This window comes from Octopus sinensis, linkage group LG3, assembly GCF_006345805.1.
Source record: "Octopus sinensis linkage group LG3, ASM634580v1, whole genome shotgun sequence".
NCBI classification, from domain to species: domain Eukaryota; kingdom Metazoa; phylum Mollusca; class Cephalopoda; order Octopoda; family Octopodidae; genus Octopus; species Octopus sinensis.
In genome coordinates, this window is record NC_042999.1 from 115,217,648 (window position 1) to 115,240,284 (window position 22,637).

General features: G+C 36.1%; 1 protein-coding gene across 2 annotated transcripts in view; it reads right to left on the reverse strand.

Annotated features, from left to right (window-relative positions):
* LOC115209265 (cilia- and flagella-associated protein 410) overlaps positions 1 to 22,637 on the reverse strand; it is a 46,370-nt gene that overhangs the window by 7,603 nt on the left and 16,130 nt on the right. Inside the window, exons 2-6 of one of the 2 annotated variants that reach the window (XM_029777565.2) lie at positions 15,302 to 15,367; positions 12,791 to 13,014; positions 2,731 to 2,875; positions 832 to 907; positions 518 to 535 (exon numbers count right to left, since the gene is read on the reverse strand). In XM_029777565.2, coding sequence (XP_029633425.1) covers positions 518 to 535; positions 832 to 907; positions 2,731 to 2,875; positions 12,791 to 13,014; positions 15,302 to 15,367 — 529 coding nt within the window. The remainder of the gene's footprint in view (positions 1 to 517; positions 536 to 831; positions 908 to 2,730; positions 2,876 to 12,790; positions 13,015 to 15,301; positions 15,368 to 22,637) is intronic. The other variant, XM_029777566.2, reaches the window with a different exon arrangement.

Here is a 22,637-nt window from a genome sequence, read left to right on the forward strand (position 1 = left end):
TTAATTCATATATCAATAATTATATTCTGCAACAACTTTCAGGTATCATAATTAATTGGTTGCCTGCAATAATGTTTAAATTTAGAGAGTATCATAAGAGCTTGTTCAAGCTTTCAGTTTTGTTGTTTTCCTCAGGTAAAAGTGAAATATTTGAAGTATCAAGAATTATTAAAAATAAGTATTATAAGGTTAAAGAATTAAAATAATAATTAGAATAATCACACACATAAACTTAGCCAAATTAAGGGTGAAAAAACAAAAACAAAACTTAGGTAAGGCTAATCTAGATGTAACTAGTGATCATATAGTTTTATAAGAAAAAAAATAGAAGAAAAAATATACTTACAAAAAACTTTTTTTATAAAAAACATAAATAAAATTTACCTTACATTGATTAAATGACACAAAATAGTTTCTGTTGTGTTGTTTGAAGCAAGAGAAGCCAAGTGAAATGAACGGACAACAGTGACAAAAAAAAAAAATCACTAACTACGATGAAATAAGTGAAATTACTAACCTTGTCAAATTCCTCATCCTAGAGTTAACATTTAAAGCAAAAAAAAAAAAAAGGATAAACATTACATCATAGTGACAGTACATATAGCTGACTAGCATGAGAAAACTTTCAGAGTTATTTTTTTTTTATAAATAACATTAAATGTTAAATAATGCTCCATTCATAAACTTTTGACTTGAGGTTGTAGACTGCCAATTTTCTTTAATGAAATTTAAAACAAAACAAAAAAGCAGAAAAAATAATTATGCAAAATAACAATTGAAAGCAAATAAGTCCTTTATAGAAATTAGGATTGTAGCAAAATGTATACTAACCCTTTTATGAGTGTGACTAGGTGGTAGAAGTTTATCTATATGCAATGGTTCCAAGTTATGTTCTATTCGGACTTTACTGAAAATAGACATAAAAATCTTTAATATAGATTTGTTATTAGCAACAAAAGTAGTATTAGTTTAAAAAGCAACCTGTGTATCATACAATGGATATATCATTGAGGGCCTAATAAACTGTGATATTCATCTAGAGAAAGTATTTCTTAAAAATGTTAAAACACAGAAATATATCAGCAGTGGACAAAAATTGTCCAGTGGCAATGTCTTCTTCTTTCATGAACATCACAAAGCGATGAGCACTTTTCCCAAATGTCATTTGTAATCATGAAGTCCAATTCTGGAGAGACAGATACGTCCATAGGTGGAACATGTAAAGCCTTACTTTTGTTGACTCACAGGGTTCTGCACATGCTGCCAGGTGCAGTGTGCCATTTCCCTCTGCAGTAGATCTTGGAGTTTAGTGGTGCCAGTCTGGTATGTGTCACGTCAGCTAGTGTGATCTGCAGTCATTGATGTGAGACTGTTGGTCTTCCATAAACAACCTTGCCCGGACTTGTGCCTGGGAGGGTAACTTTCTAGGTGCAACCCCATGGTCAGTCATGACCGAAGTAGGTCTCAGCATGCACATATATATATATATATATATATATATATGTATATATATCTGTGTGTGTGTGTGTGTGTGTGTATATGTGTCTGTCCTTCACCACTGCTTGACAAGTAGTGTTGGTGTGTTTACATCCCTGTAACTTAGTGATTTGGCAAAAGAGACCAATACAATAAGTACCAGGCTAAGAAAAGGAAAAATAAGTACTGGGGTTGATTAGTTTGACTAAAATTCTTCATGGCTGCAGTCTAATGACTGAAACTAGTAAAAGATAAATATATATATATGTACAGTGGAACTTTTGTTTTCAAATAATTCTGATCACGAATAAATTGTACTTTATCTCCTGTCTTTCTCGTATTCATTTAATACAGTAGTACCTCGGTTTACAAACACCTCTGATCATGAATAAATCATGCTTTATATATATATCTATCTATATATATATAAAGCACGATAAATTTGCGATCAGAGTTTTTCAAAAACTGAGGTACTACTGTATATATATATATATATATATATATATATATAATATATATATATATAACAATTGCAGTGTGGAAGGTGTTTATAAGCCATTTAAGAAACACACAAAACCGTTAAATTCACTTCAACATTTAAATTTAATTTGTCAAAATATTTTCGTCGCTTTGAGACCACGACCTGTTCACTGACAAAGCTTCGTGCTGCATATATATATATACACATACACACGCACACATAAATACACAATAGGCTTATTTCAGTTTACATCTACTATATTGCTTACAAGGCTTTGGTTGACCAAGAGCTGTAGTAGAAGACTCTTGTTCAAGGTACTGTGCAGTGGGACTGAACCCAAAACCATGTAGTTGTGAAGAGAATTTCTTAACCACATAATCATGACTAGAGAAGAATTTTTTAAATACTTTAGAAAGAGTCAGATTTTTCAATATCTAATCAGCAATTAGCATATAATGGAAATTTTGAAGAGGTAACAGATCTATAGATATATCTGTTTCGTCACCAAAAAAGTGGGATTTGGAAAAAAGAAAAAAATATAAATTGGGAAATTAAATTAAAGAATGACTCACTGTATCGAAAACAATTATTAGAATTTGAAGAGAAATATATATAGTGAAGGCTTTTAAGTTCAATCAACTGATTCTAGACTAAAATTAACAGAAAAATATTCATTCGGTTTATATTATATCTGAAATAAAAAAATGATGATGATGATAATGAAGTTTTGATATTATTGGAAAATAAAAATAATTCATAATTGTAATGATTACTTGATTTCTTCAATAGATAGCTCAATCGTTTGTCTCCAGTTTGAAAATGTTGGAGTATCTTGTTTAGTTGGCGGAGTGGGCTCTTTTGGAATGCAAATCTCAAAACCCTCTTTCTTTGCTGTTTCCTTCTCTGCTTCAGTCACATCTGAGAGAGAGAGAAGGTAAAATAAAGATATATATATATATATATATATATTATGATGAAAGTATGTAAAATTAAATCATTAACCTCTTTGTTACCATATTTCTGTTGAAACACATTACCTTGGTTACAATTCATTTTGAAAATAATCGAAAATTTAATGAAATAGCTGTCATTATTAAGCTGATGTTTGGAACTTGATTCAAAATAAAACATCATCATCATCATCATCGTTTAATGTCCGTTTTCCATGTTAGCATGGGTTGGATGGTTTGACTGGGGTCTGGGAAGCCAGGAGGCTGCAGCAGGCTCCAGTCTGATCTGGCAGTGTTTCTACAGCTGGATGCCCTTCCTAATGCCAACCACTCCGTGAGTGTAGTGGGTGCTTTTTATGTGCCACCGGCACAGGGCTCAGAGGAGGCTGGCAACGGTCATAATTGGTTGGTGCTTTTTATGTACCACTGGCACAGAAGCCTGTCAAGGTGGCGCTGGCATCAGCCACATTCGGATGGTGCTTTTTACATGCCACCGGCACAGGTATCACAACTACAATTTCCATTTGATTTTCATTTTGATGTTGATGTACTTGATCCAAAAGGTCTCCTCAAGCACAGCAGGTTGCTCTACGATCCAAGGTACTTTTGAAAGGGCTGGGGCTGGTTATGTGAAACTCGTATGTGCAAGTTGATTACTGGTACTTATCGACTTCAAAAGGATGAAAGTCGACCCGGGCAGCATTTGAATTCAGAATTTAAAATTGGAAGAAATGCTACTAAGCATTTTGTACAATGCAGTAACGATTCTGCCAGCTCACCACCCTAAATTAACACAAAAATATTGATTGAAGATTCTAATTTAAATTTTTCAAAATAGAAGTTTGTATCATAGAAACAAGGGATGGGAGCTGGTATCAAACAGATTAAAGAGGTAAGTTTATATTATTTATACCTCAAAATTTATAGGTGTTTCTGCTAGTTTATGTAATATATATATAAACACTTGTGAAGACCTGTTGAGGCAAGTGACACTTGTGAAGACCTGTTGAGGCAAGTGAAAATCAAATCAAATCAAAACAAATCAAAATAGATGAACATAAATGGAATTTGTATCTTTGTGGTACCAGTGCCGGTGGCACACAAGAAAATCATCCGAACGTGGCCGTAGCCAGTACCGCATAGACTGGCCTCCGTGCTTTGGGGACGTAACAAACACCATCCGATCGTGGCCGTCCGCCAGCCTCATCTGGCACCTGTGTCGGTGGCACATAAAAACACCATCCGAGCGTGGCCGTCTGCCAGCCTCGTCTGGCACCTGCCAGCCTCATCTGGCACCTGTGTCGGTGCACATAAAAACACCATCCGAGCGTGGCCGTCTGCCAGCCCCGTCTGGCACCTGTGTCGGTGGCACATAAAAACACCATCCGAGCGTGGCCGTTCGCCAGCCTCGTCTGGCACCTGTGTCGGTGGCACATAAAATCACCCACTACACTCTCGGAGTGGTGGCGTTAGGAAGGGCATCCAGCTGTAGAAACACTGCCAGATCTGACTGGCCTGGTGCAGCCTTCGGGCTCCCCAGACCCCAGTTGAACCGTCCAACCCATGCTAGCATGGAAAACGGACGCTAAATGATGATGATGATGATGATGATGATATACATATATATATATATATATATATAATACATATATATATATATATATATATATCTAAGTCCACTCTGCTGGGTGGTTGGTATTAGGAAGGGCATCCAGCTGTAAAAATCCTGCCAAAACAGTTACAGAAGTCTTGTGCAGGCTTCTGCTTGGCTGGCTTCGGTCAAACTGCCCCACCCATGCCAGCATGGAAGGCAGATGTTAAATGATGATAATGATGATGATATATATATGTGGTCTCCTTTTCATATCTGTAGAACTGTGATGTCTAATGGATCCATTTTTAATGTATGCTGATAAGGTGTGATTTGAGAGGAATTTGACAATTTACTTGTTGATCCACTTGTGCCAGTGCCATGAAGAAAGCACCCAGAACACTTCATAAAACAGCTGGTATTAGGAAGGGCATCTAGCTGTAGAAAAGATGTCAAAGCTGGTACTGGAGCTGAATGCAATTCTATGGTTCATTGGATCCTGATGAACTACCACCATGAAAGATGGACAGTAAGTGATGATACACACACAAACACATGTATATCTTTATAGGAATATAAATATAGCTGGCATTAGGGAGGGCATCTAGCCATAGAAACTATGATGTTGAGGCATAATGCAGCTCTGTGGCTCGTTAGATCCTGTCAAATCATCCAACCAATTTCAGTATGGAAAATGGACATTAAATGATAATGATATGTAGGTGTGTATATATATATATATATATACAAATACATATACATACATGTTGAATGTGGAAGACATGCAAAGATTAGATAAAAATAAGATGAACATGCTTTGCTGGATATGCATGAATGACAATGTATAAATGAACCTTGACGCATACAATAATCACAGCTTCTGTATTTCTCTTGTCATCCCATCTACTTCCCCAACATGATTTTTTTTCCCTTCACACTGACATCCATTCTTATCTTCTTATACACAGGCTTTCATACCACTTCCTTAATGATTACGCACACACACCATCACCTCTACTATATTTTCACACTTGCACACATCTACTCACACATATACACCACATTAAACACACACACTAATCTTCCCTTATGCCCATTTTCAGACAGATAGATTCCTTCACTTACATAAACACATCTATTCTTTTCTCCTGTGTGAACTCTTCTAGCAGAACAGCATTCCCACCTGATTTCTAACCTCTATCTCACTTCCTCTGCACTTCTCTCTTCATCTGATGAAAGACTAACATACAAAATGTTAAGAGACTTTCTCTTTCCATTAAAGCTACTACCTTATTTGTTAAACCTTGTTATCCCCATGTTGTCTTTCTTTCTTGTTCATTGTATTTATACTGTATATATAATAAAATTATGTGTGTGTGTGTATATATATATATATATATATATATATATATATATATATATATATATATATATATATATATATATATGTATATATTCATATATGTATACATACACACACACACATATATATGGATATAATAATTATGCTTAAGCTAGTCACAAACAAAACATCTCCCCATTCAAGGCTGGTGGCTGAATAGTGGGTCTGTTTTTGAACCCCTTCTACAAACTGTCTCAGTAACAATTGGCAATTTCAATAACACCATAATTGCTTCTCTGGAAAACATGATGGTTAGAAATATGATATGTAAAATGGGAAAGGATTAAGACTTCTGGAGTTATTTGATGCCAATAACCTGACTATCTGCAACACAAACCTCAGGAATTCAGTCAGTTTCTTGATCACCTCTCTATCAGGTGAGTACACACCAAGAAATGAGATATGATGATTGTAAATGTCAAATAGTTAATGAGTGGAGACTGTACCACTCAACATAGATTAGTGAGTAGCAACTTTAAAATAAGAGTTAGTCTGATTAAGGACCAAAATATGATTTGAAGGAAGATATGAAAATGAAAAGAACCTTCAAATAGTCAGATCTAGAAAGTTAATAGTTGATGCTTGTGATATAAGGGTAGAGGAGATAGAGACATATTACATAGAATAAGACTGATATTTTCTACCAGATAATTTGCTAAATGTTACAGACTTGATCTGTTGCTAGTGCAAGGTCCTGTCTATGTACAAGGGGAGGTAGTGGTGAAATATACTGTAGATAGAGCCATTACAACTGCAAGGCAGTCTTCAAAGGAGTGGAAGAGAGGGGGCAGCAGTGAAAAATATTAAATAGCTATAAGAGATGTCAGACATCAGGTGTATACAGTAAGGGGAGAGGCAGAAAGAAGTTTGCAGATGTCCTATGACATGAAGATCAAAATTATAAGGTATTTTGGATTGCTTAGGTAGTGCACTACAGTGAATTGAGCTGTGTTGTCGTGAAGTGTATACAGAATGATAATGGTACACCCACTTTAACTGATGACAAAAAGGAAGAGGTATGAAAGTGCAACAATGAGATGATGTTGAATGTAGAGAATGCATAGAAGAGAGAAAAAGAGGGAGTGAGGCTACCACATGTAAACCTAACAAAGGGACCAGCTACTCAAAGTGGCAGCAGTATAGCAGATAGAGCAATTAGTATATAAAGCAACAGTCATTAGGATGCTTAAAATATCTGGTGAAGTAAGCATATAGAGCAATCATTCAAATAGTCAATTGGATAATACAGGAAGGTGTCATACTCAATGATTGGCATTGTAATATTGTAATCTCCTTAAAGGACAAAAGAGATGCACTGGAGAAAGGAAACTATAGAGGTATTGAATTACTGGACCACATTATAGAAGTTAGATAAAGAGTTAATGCCAAAGTAATTACAAACAAAATTAGACTGGATGAGATGCAGTTTGGTTTTACTTCAGGAAAAGGTACCACTGAAGTTATATTGCTAGTGAAACACAAGACCCTCTCCAAGAAAAGTCCTTAACTAAAATTAAGCCCCTATATTGTGCATTGTCAACCTGGAAAAGGCTTCTGACAAAGTCCTCTTTTTCTGTGACCTAGTGGTTACTAAGGAGGGTGGGGTTAGATGAATGATTTGTGAGGGCCAAACAAGCCATGTACAGAGGTGCAAGTAGTAAAGTGTGTCAATAATGAATTCAGTGATGAATTTAGCATGTTCTTATAGTAAATCTGTAGGAGATTTGGAGCAGATTCAAGATAAAGAAATAAAATACAGAACTGAAGGGTTTATTTTACAATGAACTTAGCGAAAATTAGTATGTAGGAATGAAAGTAGGACCCTGATATTGTCAGGGAGTACTTGGTATGTAGAAAAGGAGTCAGCAGAAATTCCATATAGTATCCCTAGTATAAAGAAAAGATGCACAAGAGGTGTAGTGGAATCAGGGGAAAGATAAGAGAGAAAGTAGATTTCATATGCAGCAGGAGAACTAAAGCAATGAGCACATTGAGTACATGGGAAATGCCTGGATGGAGAGATAGAGTGAGAGAAGTAATGAAGAGAGGTAGTAAAGACAGGCTATAATGAGAATAATAACACAGCATAATGGGGGAGAGATTATATTGGCAGCTACATGTTTGCAGGTATAGGTGCATTGATTCCAATAGATTTGATGCATTCTCTTCTAACTCAAGCATCAAAGAGATAGAGAAGAAAGAAATAGCAAGATACAGATGGTGGAAGTAGGAAGGATTCAATATAAATAGTTGTGATGGTTTCCAGTTTCTCATTCTTCTTTGATACTACCACCTTACTCACTCTGTTTCCCTGGTCATATCCTCTTTTCTGCAATCACTCTTTGTTTTACTCACTCCACTGATCATGTTACCTGGAATGGACAGAGACAATGTAAAGCAGTGATGATCTTCTGCTGTCTTGCAGGATACAAGGCAACCTTATTAGAGTCAGCGCCATGATAAAATGCACCCAGTACATCTCCAAAATGGTTAATGAATGAGCAGAGACATAGTAGGATTAAGAGAACTTCTTAGTCTTGTTAAGGGTATGACAACCTCATTAGTATGGTTGCTATGGTAAAATGCACCAAGTACATGCTGCAAACTGGTTGATGAACAAGATTTGACAAGACCCCTTAGTCTTGTCAAAGGCACAATTTCTCTAGAGCCAGTGTGATGATAAAATATACCCAGTATATTCTGTAGAATAATTGTCAGGAAGGGTATCCAGCTGTAGAAATATCACAAAAATTAAATGCATGAATGAGGCATGGTCTTCTGCCGAGAGGGACAATGATTGTGAATAAGAACTGATTTGAAATGAGGTGACCTGTCCAACCTATGTTAGCTGGGGAAGCAGGCGTAAATGTTGATATATCAATATATGTATTGTTTATAACAATATGTCCTGCAGCTTGGCATGGGAAGACCAGTCAAATGAAGTACTTCACTTGAAAACAAGTAAGGTGTGGCAGAAGAAAAGAGCATTTGGCTGTAGAATACAGCCTCAACAAGTTTTGTCAGTTTTATGCCAACAAAGAATAGAGCAGTCATAAAAACAATCTCCTAATATAATAATGAGCATAGTGTTTTTATATATATACTTGTCCAAAATCATGCAGAATAGTCTAAGTGAAGGGAGAGGAGAGAAAATAGTAATTCAGTGAAGGAGAAATGGTGAGAGTAATAGCCCTGACTGAGAGGGAGCGAGAGAAAGTAATAGCAAAGAGAGAGAGGAAGTGGCAAAGAGTGCATTGTGTGTCTTCTGTTTTTCTCCTTTACAACATATGAAAGAGAAAGGAAGGGGTGAAAAAATAAAAATCAGCGTTTCAACTCTGTGTGAGTATATATGTGTATGTAAAAGGAGGTGTGTGTATGTGTGTGTGTGTGTGTGTGTGCAATGGAAATGGGATGATGAATATTCAATGCTGAAAAGGAAAATCAAACAGCATTTCCACTTTGTGTGAGTATATGTGTGTGCGTGGACAAGGGAAGTATGTGAATGTATGTGAACATTGACAAGTGTATTAATTTGATTTATCATCCATATCTTCTACTATAATAATACTCTTGTGTATTTCTCCATCACAACGTATGAATGAGAAAGGACAGGGTGATAGATGAATAACGAAGGAAGGGGTGATGGCGAACTTGGTAGTGGGATGATGGAAGTTCTGTGGTGAAAAAAAATCAGTGAGTATGTGTGTGCGTGTGTGTACAATGGAAGTGGGATGATGAACATTCAACGCTGAAAAGTAAAATCAAACAGCGTTTCAACTCTGAATATATGTATGCATGTGCATGTACAAGGGAAGTATGTGAATGTTTGTATCTGTGATTATTATGTACCTTATTTATATATAAAATACTACAATTAGCTGTCATTTTTGATGGCACGAGTCAGCTAGTAATGATAATAATATACACTGCCTCCTCCCCTCTTAAAAGTTAAAAAAAAATTTTTTTTTGTCTTGCAAGTACTTGGTAACCCTATCAGTGTAGGTCCCACTTAAAAGCACCCAGTTTACACTGTAAAGTGGTTGGTGTTCGGAAGGGCATCCAGCTGTAAAAACCTTGTCAAAACTGACCGTGCCACATAAAAAGCACTACTCACCTTGCTCGTGCTAGTGTATGACTCCATCATGAACTGGTTTACAATATGGGTGACTAGGCCATAACTCACACCACCAGATATTTTAAGCATCTCAGCAGAGATTCCTGATGGGCCAGGGGCGTTTCCTGGTTTCATACCCTTAACTTCTCTATCACGCACAGGGGACTGTCTAAACTTTGGCAGGCTCTCCTCCTTCCATTCATTCTCCATGTTCAGCAGTCTTTCATAATGGCTTCTCCAAGCCTCTTTATTTTCAGAATCATTAAAAGCAAGTGCACCATTATCTATGCGGACACATTTCTCTCCTGTGACATCACAATTTTCTCTTACACATTGTCTTGCAATCCGAAATACTTCAGTTCTTTGGTCCTCATGTTGCTGGATATTGGCAAACTTCTTATCTGCTTCTCCCTTGTCTATGTATACCTATTACCCAGCCTCTCTCCTGGCTATCTGGTACAATTCCTGCTGCCCTCGTTCTTCCAGGCTTTCCAAGCCTGTTTCTTTGCTCTGATGGCTTTGTGTACCATATTATTCCACCACCACATTACTCTAAGTCTGGAAGAGACTTTGTACCATCTGCAGACTTGGTCTGTGACACTTAGTAAGCTGTCCCAAAGGAATTTCCAGCTACCCTCTGTGTCCAAGGTCTGTAGCTCTTCCTCCCTCTCATCAAATTTCTTGATGAGGATGTCCCTAAATTTCTGACCATGTGAAGGGTTCTTTAGCTTCCAAATCCTTCTTTTCTGGATTGGTCTGCTTCTTGGCATCCATCTGGCCTTGAGTCTAAAGTCACTAACGACTAGTCTATGCTGGGGGGTACATTCTTCACCTGGGAGGGTCTTTATATTTAAGAACAACCCTGTGTCCCACTGTCTGGTGAGGATGAAATCAATCTGGCTAGCAGAAACACCTGATTGATAGGTTATCAGGTGGCTGCCTGGCTTCCTGAAGCTAGTGTTGCAGATTAAAAGGTTACATGCATCACAGAACTCCAGTAGCGTAGTTCCCTCTTCCTTCAGGAACTAATACCATGGCCCCTGTGTACACCAGTAAAGATACCGAATTGCCACCCTACATGCCCACTAAAATCTCTAGCTGCAAAAGATGAGGTCATTGCCACTTGTCTTTGAGATAGCCTGTAGGAGGGTATCATAAAAATCGTCCTTCTGATCATTTGGTAGGCCTGCTTGTTGGATGTAGGCAGAGATTATTGTAGCTGTACTGTCCTGCAGAACTAGCTTGAGCTTAAGCACTCTCTCGCATACCCTGACAACCTCTATGAACTTATCCACCATTTCTCCACAAGGAGTATGCCTACACTCCATACTCCATCCGTGTTACCTTGCCAGAAGATTTTATACATATGTGCCTTGCCTGTGAGGACCCTAGCTGAAGCTCCTCTCCATCTTACCTCTTGTATGCAGCATACATCGACACATCTCCTTTCAAACATCTTTACAATCTCACTAGATGTACCTTTCAGTGTACCTACATTGACAGTGCCAACTCTGAAAACTGGGAAAGGAATGTGGGGTGATGCTTCGGGGGGTGGAGGGAAGATGTTATTCAGCGCCTGAAAAGAAGAAGGAGGTTGTCATGTTCATTTGTTAGACATGCTCCACCTGTTCTCACTTCTGACCTGACATCATTCAAACATTCAAGCATGTTATGATTGTTGCCCCTAGGTGGGTAGGAGTAGGTGTTAGAGGCATTGTAAGTATAAGCATTATGGACATCGTAAAAACATATCTAAGCAGTACTGGTGTTGCAAATATAAATATTCCAATGGTAGATTAAGTAGGGTGTCAGCTAGACTAGTTGCATTTGTCCAGGGAGAGGATATTGCAGGTATGATGGAGGGGTACCACCAGTGAAGGAGGAGCAGTTTGGACAGAGAAAGAGAGGAAACAAGCTTGACCATATATACACACAAGCATGCATGCGCATGCACACACACACACACACACACATGTACAGACCATTAGCTTTCTCTTTTGATATGTCCATGGAAAATTACCGGGTAGTTGATGACAAATTCTCGACAAAATGAAATGAAAGATAGCTGGTTGAGTAGGTGGGCAGCTAAGCTAGTTCCATTTGTTCCAGGAGAGAGAGAGAGAGAGAATGCAGGTAATATAGAGAACAGCACCAATGAGGAATGGGGGGAAAGAAGAGATAACTGGTAATGGCGGTGGGAGGAGAGAGAGATATCTGGTGTAGATGGTGGGAGGAGAGAGAGAGAGATAGAGATATCCGGTATTGGTGGCAGGAGAAAGAAAAGGCAGGAGCACCACGAACAAGCAAGGTTTAATTTGGGGAAATGGCACAAAGCAGATTTCCAGCTTAGCAAAATTTCATGAAGAATTTAGGAAGAACAAAGAGAGCGATATTAGGAAGTTAAATTGGCTTACGAAACTAGCAATTGGTAAATAATATTCATTTAAAGTGTTCATGGTGGATGAGAAAGTAAACATCAAAAGAGATGAGAAATTATCTTAGCAAAATTACATGAAGAATTATGGAGGAATGAAGGCTGAGAGAAAGAGAGAGATTAAGAAGTTATATATTGAGGGGTCAGTTTAAATGGTTAGCTTATGAAACTAGCTGTCAGCAAATAATACATTTAAAAAAGTATTAATGACGAATGAATGTATGAAAGATTGGGTCTTGTACTGATGCTAGAATTTAACATATCTTGCAACATCATACTTAATCATCTCAAATTAACAATGAAACTGCTGTGAGAAACAACAAAAAGAAACCATTTACTTACGAACATTATCAAGTTTTTCAATGTTTGGTAGTGTGCGGATTACAGTATTCCGATAGTTTTCTAGTTCAGATATTGGGTTTTTCTGTATCCACAATACTTTCAGGTTGGGTAGTTCTTTCAAATAGCAAAGTTCACCAAGAGTTGAAATATTGTTATTTCGGACATAAAGTTCTCGTAACTTTTTACAATTCTGGAAGTCTTTAATTGATTCAATAAAATTACTGCTGCAAAAGGCAAATTGATATGCTGTTAGTGTATTTTCTCTAAAAAAATGAAATATACAGCCAGTATATTGGTTTAAAATAATTTGAACATATACTGATAGTAATATGATGTTAATATATATTTGTCAATACTTTTAAGAAACATCATCAAATCTTTAATGAAAAGTCTAACATGAAAACACAATTTACAAATTTACTTCATTTAATAATAAAGAGTGAAACATATGCTAGACTTCAGGACATCACCATCATTATTATAGCTTTAAAGTCCACTTTTTGATGCTTACAAGGGTCAGAATTCATTGGGGGTTCATATTTTTACTATCAGAAACCTTTCCCATTGCCAACATTCATCTGTTTCCAAGTGAGGTAATATTTTCCCATGGCAAAATAAGTTTTCATGGAAAAATTGGAAATGAATGAAACTGCTTGTATGACAGCAACACTTGTTTACAACTGTGACATAGAGTAAAGGCTCCTTTCAGTCATGAATGACCATGAGATTACACTGAAAAAGTTCTCCTCTGAGGCACAAGTCTGGGCAAAGTTCTTTATAGAAAACTAGCAGTTACCCATGCATACCAGCCTCCCCTCTCCATGTCACTCATGTTATGAAAGGAAAAGGCCGATACAGCTTGGCACCAGTGATGTCACAACTCATTTCTACAGCTGAGTGAACTGGAGCAATGTAAAATAAAATGTCTTGTTCAAGAACATAACACACAGTCCAGCCCAGGAATCAAACTCACTATCTCATGATTGTGAGCCCAACACTCTAACTACTGAGCCATGCACCTTCACTATCACACACTGGCAAGACAAGTAGATACAAATATACATATTCACACACATATGTGCATGTGTGTCTATCAGATCCACTCAAAACATTTTGTTTACCCAAGGCAATAGTTGAAGACACTTGCCCAAGGTCGCACACAGAAGAGAACTGAATCTAAAACCATGTGGTTAGGAAGCAAGATTCTTAACCACACAGCCATGCTGGCATCTACTGGAAAATATTTAGATGGCTTACACTGAGTACAAGAAACAGCCTATATAGATACCTGCCTGCCTATCTATGGTAGGGGGTGGGGTGGGGTGGTGAACCCTGCTGTATCCTTTCACTACAACTTTCTCCCAGTTTCTGTTGTACCTGTATTTCAAAGGACCAGCCTTGTCATGCTGAATCTCCCTGAGAACTACATAAAGGGTACACGTGTCCGTGGAGTGCTCAGCCACTTGCACGTTAATTTCACGAGAAAGAAGTTCTGTTGATCGGATTAACTGAAACCCTCGTCGTCACATTCAATGGATTGTCACGAGATGTTAAGGTGGATTTTCTATAGCTGGATGCTCTTTCTGTCCCCATCCTCACTATGACCAGACATGTTTTCATGGAAGATTGGAAACAAAGGACACTGCTTGCATGACAGTGATACTTGTTTACAACTATTACGCAATGTCAAGACAAGGCGACAGTAACACACAAACACACACATATATGCATATGTACACGACAGGCTTCTTTTAGTTTCTATCTATTAAATTCATTTACAAGGCTTTGGTTGGCCTGGGGTTACAGTTGAAGACACTTGCCCAAGGTGCTATGCAGTGGGACTGAACCTGGAACCATGTGATTGGGCATCAAATTTCTTATCACACAGCCATACCTGCATCTTAATATTAAATAATCTATATCAAATAAAATAGTGAGAGAAAATATTGTTACACTATTCATTTAGAAACAACCCAAACAGATGGCAAATAGTTAAAATGAACACACAGACCCATATTTTCCTGTTGACTAATGGTAAACACAACCACAATAATGGGAGGCAACGGCCAAAAATAGACTGGTGAATCATAGTAGAGATCACTTGGTAACAAAGAGAGATCATAAGAGACAGATTAGAACCATAATTAAGACCGATTCATAACTGAGACAGATTTCATCATCACTAAAAGATTATCAGCCAACAATAAATATATAGTCAAGGATAATAGACAATGTGAGTAATTTTGAATGACACATCCTACTGCAACATGTTATTAACAGATGATTTAGCTCTTTCAACCTGAATTTTAATTTAATTAAAAAAAACAACTTAACTTCTTTAAAAGAGAGAAAGTACAGTAAAATGTCTAGACAGTTAATTTACAAATAACAAGCAAAATAACAATCAGCATATATATATATATATAAAGTTAAACTGCTTCAAACTATCTATAGATAGCCTATTTTTTTGTTTTTACTTAATTTTTATTTTAAATTCTATTTCAATCTTACCTAATGCTGCATACTTCCAAGTTTGGTAGTTTATTCATTACTGTAATGTCAGATAAATCACAAGACCTAAAAAAGAAAAAAAAAGAAATAATAATAACAATAACAATAATAATAAATGAAGAAACTTTCAAAATACTAAGATCTGGAAATAGAGGTAACTCGAATATGTAAAACTCGAATGTGGAGCCTAAAAACAGAAACAATTCCTATTATAGTAGGCAGATTAGGTATGGTAAAAAACACATAAAAAAACACCAGGACTTACAAGTATATATAACATATAGAAAATAGCACTACTAGGCACCGCACAGAGCCTATGTAAAACACTTTCAATACAGTGATAATAAGAGCACCACAACAAACCACAGCACATACCCAAGGTACACAGAGCTGCGCTTGGTAGTGCAATGAAAGCACATGATAAAAATAAGACTACTGTATAATAATAATAAATGCCCTGATGCAATACCAGGCACTGGCTCTCATGGCTTCTGATCGAAGTGATATCAAGTATATGTTTTGTCTTAATGTAAAAGATGGGCTTGTCAGTTGTTTGACCGTAACTAGTTGAGCATGTCTCTTGGTGGTTGACAATATGCGCATCTCTGATTATGAGCAGAAGCAGTGGGAGAGCATCATAGCCATGTGTTGAGAGGAATTCTTTGGGGTTTGAATAATTCACTCCTGGAAACATGGGTGTTTTGTTCAACATCCTTATTCAGGATCCTTTTGAGTAGGATGGGCTACTAGATCTAAAGAAAATTCTAATTGGGCCCTATATGCAAGGTCATGCGCTGTTTATCTTGATATGAAATCACCATGTTGCGCATATATGGTTGTGATGCATGTACCTAGTGTACCTTTATCAGATGGGTACATTGGGCTTTGTATATTTGTACCCCAGTGTCACTTTGATGGCATATGCTGTTCTCTCACTCAATAATAATAATAATAATTTTAAATTATGGCACAAAAAAAAAAGCCAGCAGTTTTGGTGGAGGGGTAAGTCGATTACATCAACCTCAGTATTCAACTGGCACTTATTTCATCAATCCTGGTGGAATTTGAACTCAGAATGTAATGATGGATGAAATGCCACTAAGCATTTTGTCCAGCGTGCTAATGATTCTGCCAAGTTACTGCCCTAACAATAATAATCCTTTCCACTAAAGGTACAAGGCCTGAAATTTTGGAGGACGGGTAAGTTGATTACATTGCTCCCAGTGTTCAACTGGTACTTATTTCATTGACCCTGAAAGGATGAAAGGTAAAGTCAACCATGGCAGAATTTGAACTTAGATTATAAGGACAGACGAAATGCTGCTAAGCATTTTGCCCGACCTGCTTACGATTCTGCCAGCTCACCACCTTAATAATAATAATAATAATAATCCTTTCTACTAAAGGCACAAGGTATGAAATTTGGAGAAAGGGGCTAGTTGATTACATCGACCTCAGTACTGTTCCATTCTTCTTATATACCAGTTGTCAAGTGGTGGTGAGGGACAAACACAAAGATGAACACACATAGTATTTATGTACACCCAGACACACACACAAAATGGGCTTCTTTCAGTTTTGTCTCCCAAATCCACTCACAAGGTTTTGGTCAACCCTGGGGCTATAGTGGAAAACATTTGCCCAAGGTGCCACACAATGGGATTGAACCAAGAACCATGTGTTTGGGAAGCAAACTCCTTACCATACAACCACACCTGCTCTTATATTATAAAACAATTATTAGCTTTATTGATTTCAATGCCGGGTGGATCAATGGGAAGTTGTAATGTTCATGTATTTCTTAAACGCATTAATAATATAAGTGAAGAGAAGCGCAGTGAAATAACCACCACTGAGAATCAAGACTACGTTGTAAATGTAGGCCAACAGAAGTTATCCCTCTACTCTGGCACTATCCATATAATTAAAAAACAAATAAATATAAAAACCGATTATAGCAGTGACTTGATCAATTCCTAGCAATATCTGAAGAAGGAATATTTATATTCTGAAATGTTATATTAGACTATAATTAAATTACAATAGTTATTACAGTCTACTCTGCATTGTTGTGCTATTCAAGAGACGTTATATTTTACAAACAATACACAATGCTTCTAGTGAACTACAATACTCTCTTAAAAATAATGATTTTAGCGTATGTACACAACCTGAAATTTGAAGGAAGGAATAATTAGTCGATCATTGACTCCTGTGTTTGACTGGTACTTATTTTCTCAACCCCAAAAAGATGAAAGGCAAAGTTTATCTCAGTGGGATTTGAGCTCAGAATGTTAAAGGCCAAAATAAATACCACAAAGTATTTTGTCTATATTTAAATGATTCTGCCACTCCTATGTCCTATATAATAATAATGATATAAAAAGCTGATAACTTCACTATCAAAATTCTTAAATTTTACATATATAAAAATACTAGACTATCCATGAACCATTGGGTCAGCAGGAAACTGAGTTTCCCAGCAATGGAATTTTATTTTGTGGGATTTTTCTTTTCCAGGTTATTTCGCATGCTTTCAATGAATGTGACACTGAAAGGTTAGAGTTTCTCCCCTTTCAGGATGAAGTTAAATTCCAAGCATTTTCCCGTTATGCACTGTTTTGGGTATTTATACCCTCAAACCCCGAATATCTCTATAACTACTGCTCCGATTTAAGCATAACTTGTTTCATTAACATTTCAGGGTAAAGTTAATTCAGAGTATTTTCCCATTATGCTCCAGTTTGGCTGGGTAACATTGCAAGCAAACAAACAAGATTCAAACTGACTTTTAATGTATTATAGATATGTTTGTCTTCCATTATGCTACATTTTTTTTTGTATTTCCTTTCATTTTATTCCAGATACATTATTTATCTGCAATAATTACCTATAGCATTATATTTCAAGTTTGATAGTTGATGGAATTCCACTGTTTTAGAATCTCACAGGAAATCATCTACAATCAATGAATATCTAATTTGTCTCTAGAATTTACGTCTTCTTTGGTTGCCATGGTTACAAACTAAAAGATTTAGAATCAGGAAAGCAATTAAGCCACTGCCAGCAATTTCATGTTCATTTTTTTTTTATTCTAGAAGAAAATAAATGAACAAACACATATATACACAAAGAGAGAGAGAGAGAGAGAGAGAGAGAGGAGGGAGGAGAGATAAATGGTAGTAGCTGCTCTCTCCAATGCTCATTCAGTAACCTTTTCTTTTTTCCTGTTATTGATATAAGACCAAAATGTATGGTTATGCAGTTACAAAGTGTTTAACAACTATATGATTCCTGGTTATGTCCCAATCTGTGACCTTTGGGCAAGTATCTTCTGCTATAATATGGAAACCCATTATATATCATCATTACTGTTTTACATCTGCTTTCCATGCTGGTATGAGTTGGATGGGTTATTGCCTCTTCCCTAGATGGGCTAGGAACTCATAAGTTTCACTTTTGGCTTGGTTTTTACAGCCAGAAGCTTTTTCTAATACTAACCATATACAGAGTATACTGGTTTCAATCTGTCATAACACCAGCACTAGAAAGGGTGTTAAAATGTTGACAAGGTTAAAGGATCCTCACAGCCCTACACTTAACAGTGTAATGGGTGTATTTATATTGCTGCTCCTGCACCAGAGAGGATAGGGATTAAAGACGATGGATAGTAAGATGTGGTTAAGTGGTGAGAGTGGCTGTTAATACCAAAAGGCCAGAAGGGGAGTGTAGGCAGTATGGATCCTTCAAGTAGATGTCTCAATATGATGAGAGAGATAGTTTGTTAGAGATAAGGGGAGCCGTGTTGGAAAGAGGATCTGACAGGTCCTGTGGCATTCGTAGTTACACTGGAAATGATGTATGGTGAACCAGATATACACTGCTATCCACAGTTATAATGGCAGCATAGAAGTGTGATTGAGAAGAGTAGACAGTGACTGAGCATGAGTGCTTGAAGCATAAGTGATAAAAGCAAGCTCAAGAGAGACATGAGTGACAATGGCACGATAAATGAGTGATAAGGGAGGTGGTGCTGAGTGAGAGGTGTGTTAGAGGGATGAGAGGCTGTCAAGGTCAGAGATGTAGCTTTGACAGTTTGTATATAAACATACATACAAGCATACACATATACATACATATAACTAAAAGTACATGCCTATACACACACACATACATACATATATATATATAATATATATATATATATATATATATATTATATATATATATATATATATATATATATATATATACATATATATATACATACATATACACACACACGTATATGTATATATAAATACACACACAAATATGTGTGTGTCAAGACATTATATGATGGCTGTAAATGAGTATTGTTCATTTCCGGTCTTCTGTGAAAAATATGTTTAGCTATGGGAAAATATTAACTTGCTTGGAAACAGGAGAGTGTTGGTGATAGGAAGAGCATTTGACTATAAAAAAATCTGCCTCAATGAATTCCATTTGGCCCATGCAAACATGGAAAAGTGAACATTAAAAGATGATGTATATATATCATGATAGATTGTTAGCCACTACACTCAGTTTTTCTTTCCTTGTTTTTTTCTGTCCCTTTCTGTAGAAGAGCATAGGGTCGAAATGTAAAAGACTTTTTCTATTCCTGAGTGTTATACTAATACATCTGTTTGTTTTGTACACCACCTGTCTTCGTCTTTTGTTTTTTTCACAAACTCTCCCAATATATATATGTATGTATGTTTGTATATTTATATATATAAAGAAGAGTTTGTGTGTGTGTGTGTGTGCACATATGTTCCTTATGCATTCAAAAACTTAGTTGCTGATTTTGACATATGGGGTATCAAAAGATTGAGCAATCTTTTGGCTACCAAATAAACTTTATTTTCCTTTACATATTTGCATTACAAAAATTTAACATTATAATATTTCTATAAGTCAACTATTGTAAACAACATTTTATACCATGACAATGTCACATTTTCTATATGAATGTGTATGTGTGTTTGCATGTTCATTATGTACATTAGGCTGATGACTGAGAAGTATATGTGTGTGAGTGTATGTGAGGGTGTATGCGTCTGTCAGTATACATACATTTTTGTGACACACACACACCATCTAAAAACAGCAACAGGCACACAAAGGGACAGAGATAGGCCCGAGGTGAGCATGAATGTGTGTCTGACTCAGTATATGTCTGTGACTGTACTGCCCAACATAGAAACATGCCAATTTTGAAAGATTTTAGTTTAGTTGTAGCCTGAACACTGAACGAATAACAGCATTCACTTTGAAGTATCACTGTTTGGATTTTCCTTTTCATCATGGAGAATATCAGTTTAAACAGCATTAATGGTTATCACTACTTATGTGCTGAAATATTATTCTGGTTTTTATAACCAACATAAAGATTTGGCTGATTTGGACAGCATTTGCAAATACATCTGAAAAAAAAATGTTATTCTGGTTACTATAACAAATTTGGAAACTTGGGCAAAGTAGAAAGCCTTAGTGGCTCTTTCAATATAATTACAGAAATGTTATTCCAGTCTTTATAACCAGTTTCAAGATAATGCTTTTTCAACAGTCCTACCATCCTTATATTCCTGCTATGCTGTTTTAACAGTGTTAGTATTTATTCTACAGCCTATAACCTTACACAGTTAAAATATATAGTAAGTGATGTCAAATTAATTTATACCTTGCTACATACATCCTTCAGTAAATAAATGTTTTCAATTACCATAAAAACCCATGTAATTTGTGCACCTGTGTAATTTACGCAGGTGATTTTCTGGATAAAAATTGTTAAAAAAGCTTCTACTTGTGTAAAATTCACACCCAAACGTTTTCAGAATTGCCAATATGGCAAGGGAAAATGTTTTCAATTTTGTTGTATTTAGCATAATTCCACTTACTTATGATTAGATTTTATTAAATAAAAATGATTTCTATTTAACAGGTATTACATTGAAAGCTATTAAATTAAGAAGTGTTTGTGTTGTTTATAATAAACTTTATTTTACATTTCTTGCCCACAAGAGATTATGTCAAATCTTCTGTATGTCTTCTAAAATTATGATCACAGGCAAAGTTGATGATAATTCTTATCAACAAAACCAAGCTGATAAATATGCACAAGTGTTGCAAAATAAGTTTAATTTCCAATAAACATCAGCTTGGATGACACTTTACTCAACCAACAGAGAAAGGTGATTGATCAAACTGATTATGTAAAACAGAATTCTGATTGGTTGAAAGTGTCTTGTCTCAAGCTCTGATTTTCTGTCTATTCTTGCCGGAACCTTGGATACAGAGTATTGAAATTTTAATTCCTTTCCCACTCATAAAATGTCAAGCAAACTTAAAAATTACCGTTTTAGCCAGGAGACCAAACTGTTAGTTTGGTAACCTGCTAAAATAAACATTAAAAATCGAAAGGAGAAAATAAAACAGCTTTGCAAGTTTAACTCAGTGTTTATAGAACAAGAGAGGTGCAAAATTTAAGATGTGGTTTGTTAGAATATGCATGTCTGTGAGGAGACAGAAACAAGAATAGCAAAAACCTACTATACCAAAAGAACTGGTAATACATACATTACAAGTGTTCTATGAAAAGAACACAAGGTTGTTGCATAACTTAACATGAATGTGAGATGACATTAAACATTGTATAAGGTAAATGAAGGTTTCTGTAGGAATGCTTAGTCATGTTCACTTTTTATATAGAAAAAGTAAGCATTGTATTGTCCAGCATAAATAAAAGTCAACTTCATTATATTTTTTCTGTAAAATCTTATTCTGACATTAAATGAGTCAACTTCCAGTACAAATGTTTAAATTTGTATGTCATTTTTCAACAAAAAAATTTCTGAAACAATTCTGGAAACAATCTACTCATGTAATTTATGCACACCCTAAAGTTTATGTTTGTTTTTGTGAAATAATGTGCATAAATTACATGGGTTTTTACAGAAATTAATGTTCACAACAGCAACATATTCCTTTGTACACACTTTGTTCAGCATTCATTTAAAAATTGTAAAATAATAAATTATTTTGGTATGAAAAATTGAATTATGCCTTCTGAATTTTCTTGGTGCTTGGCTTTCTTCACCATGACTTTCAATCCTGAATTTTTCCCTGGGCATGGACACACTGAAACTCCGACATCTGGCAGCTGACTTGGCAGACACGCATAAAATTATCAACCATCGTACAAACAATAACTCTGAGCACCTTTTCAAACTCCACCCATCTAACACCCGTGGACATATTTACAAAGTAAGAAAACAGCACAGCTCCCATGACTTCAGGAAACATTTTTTCACGC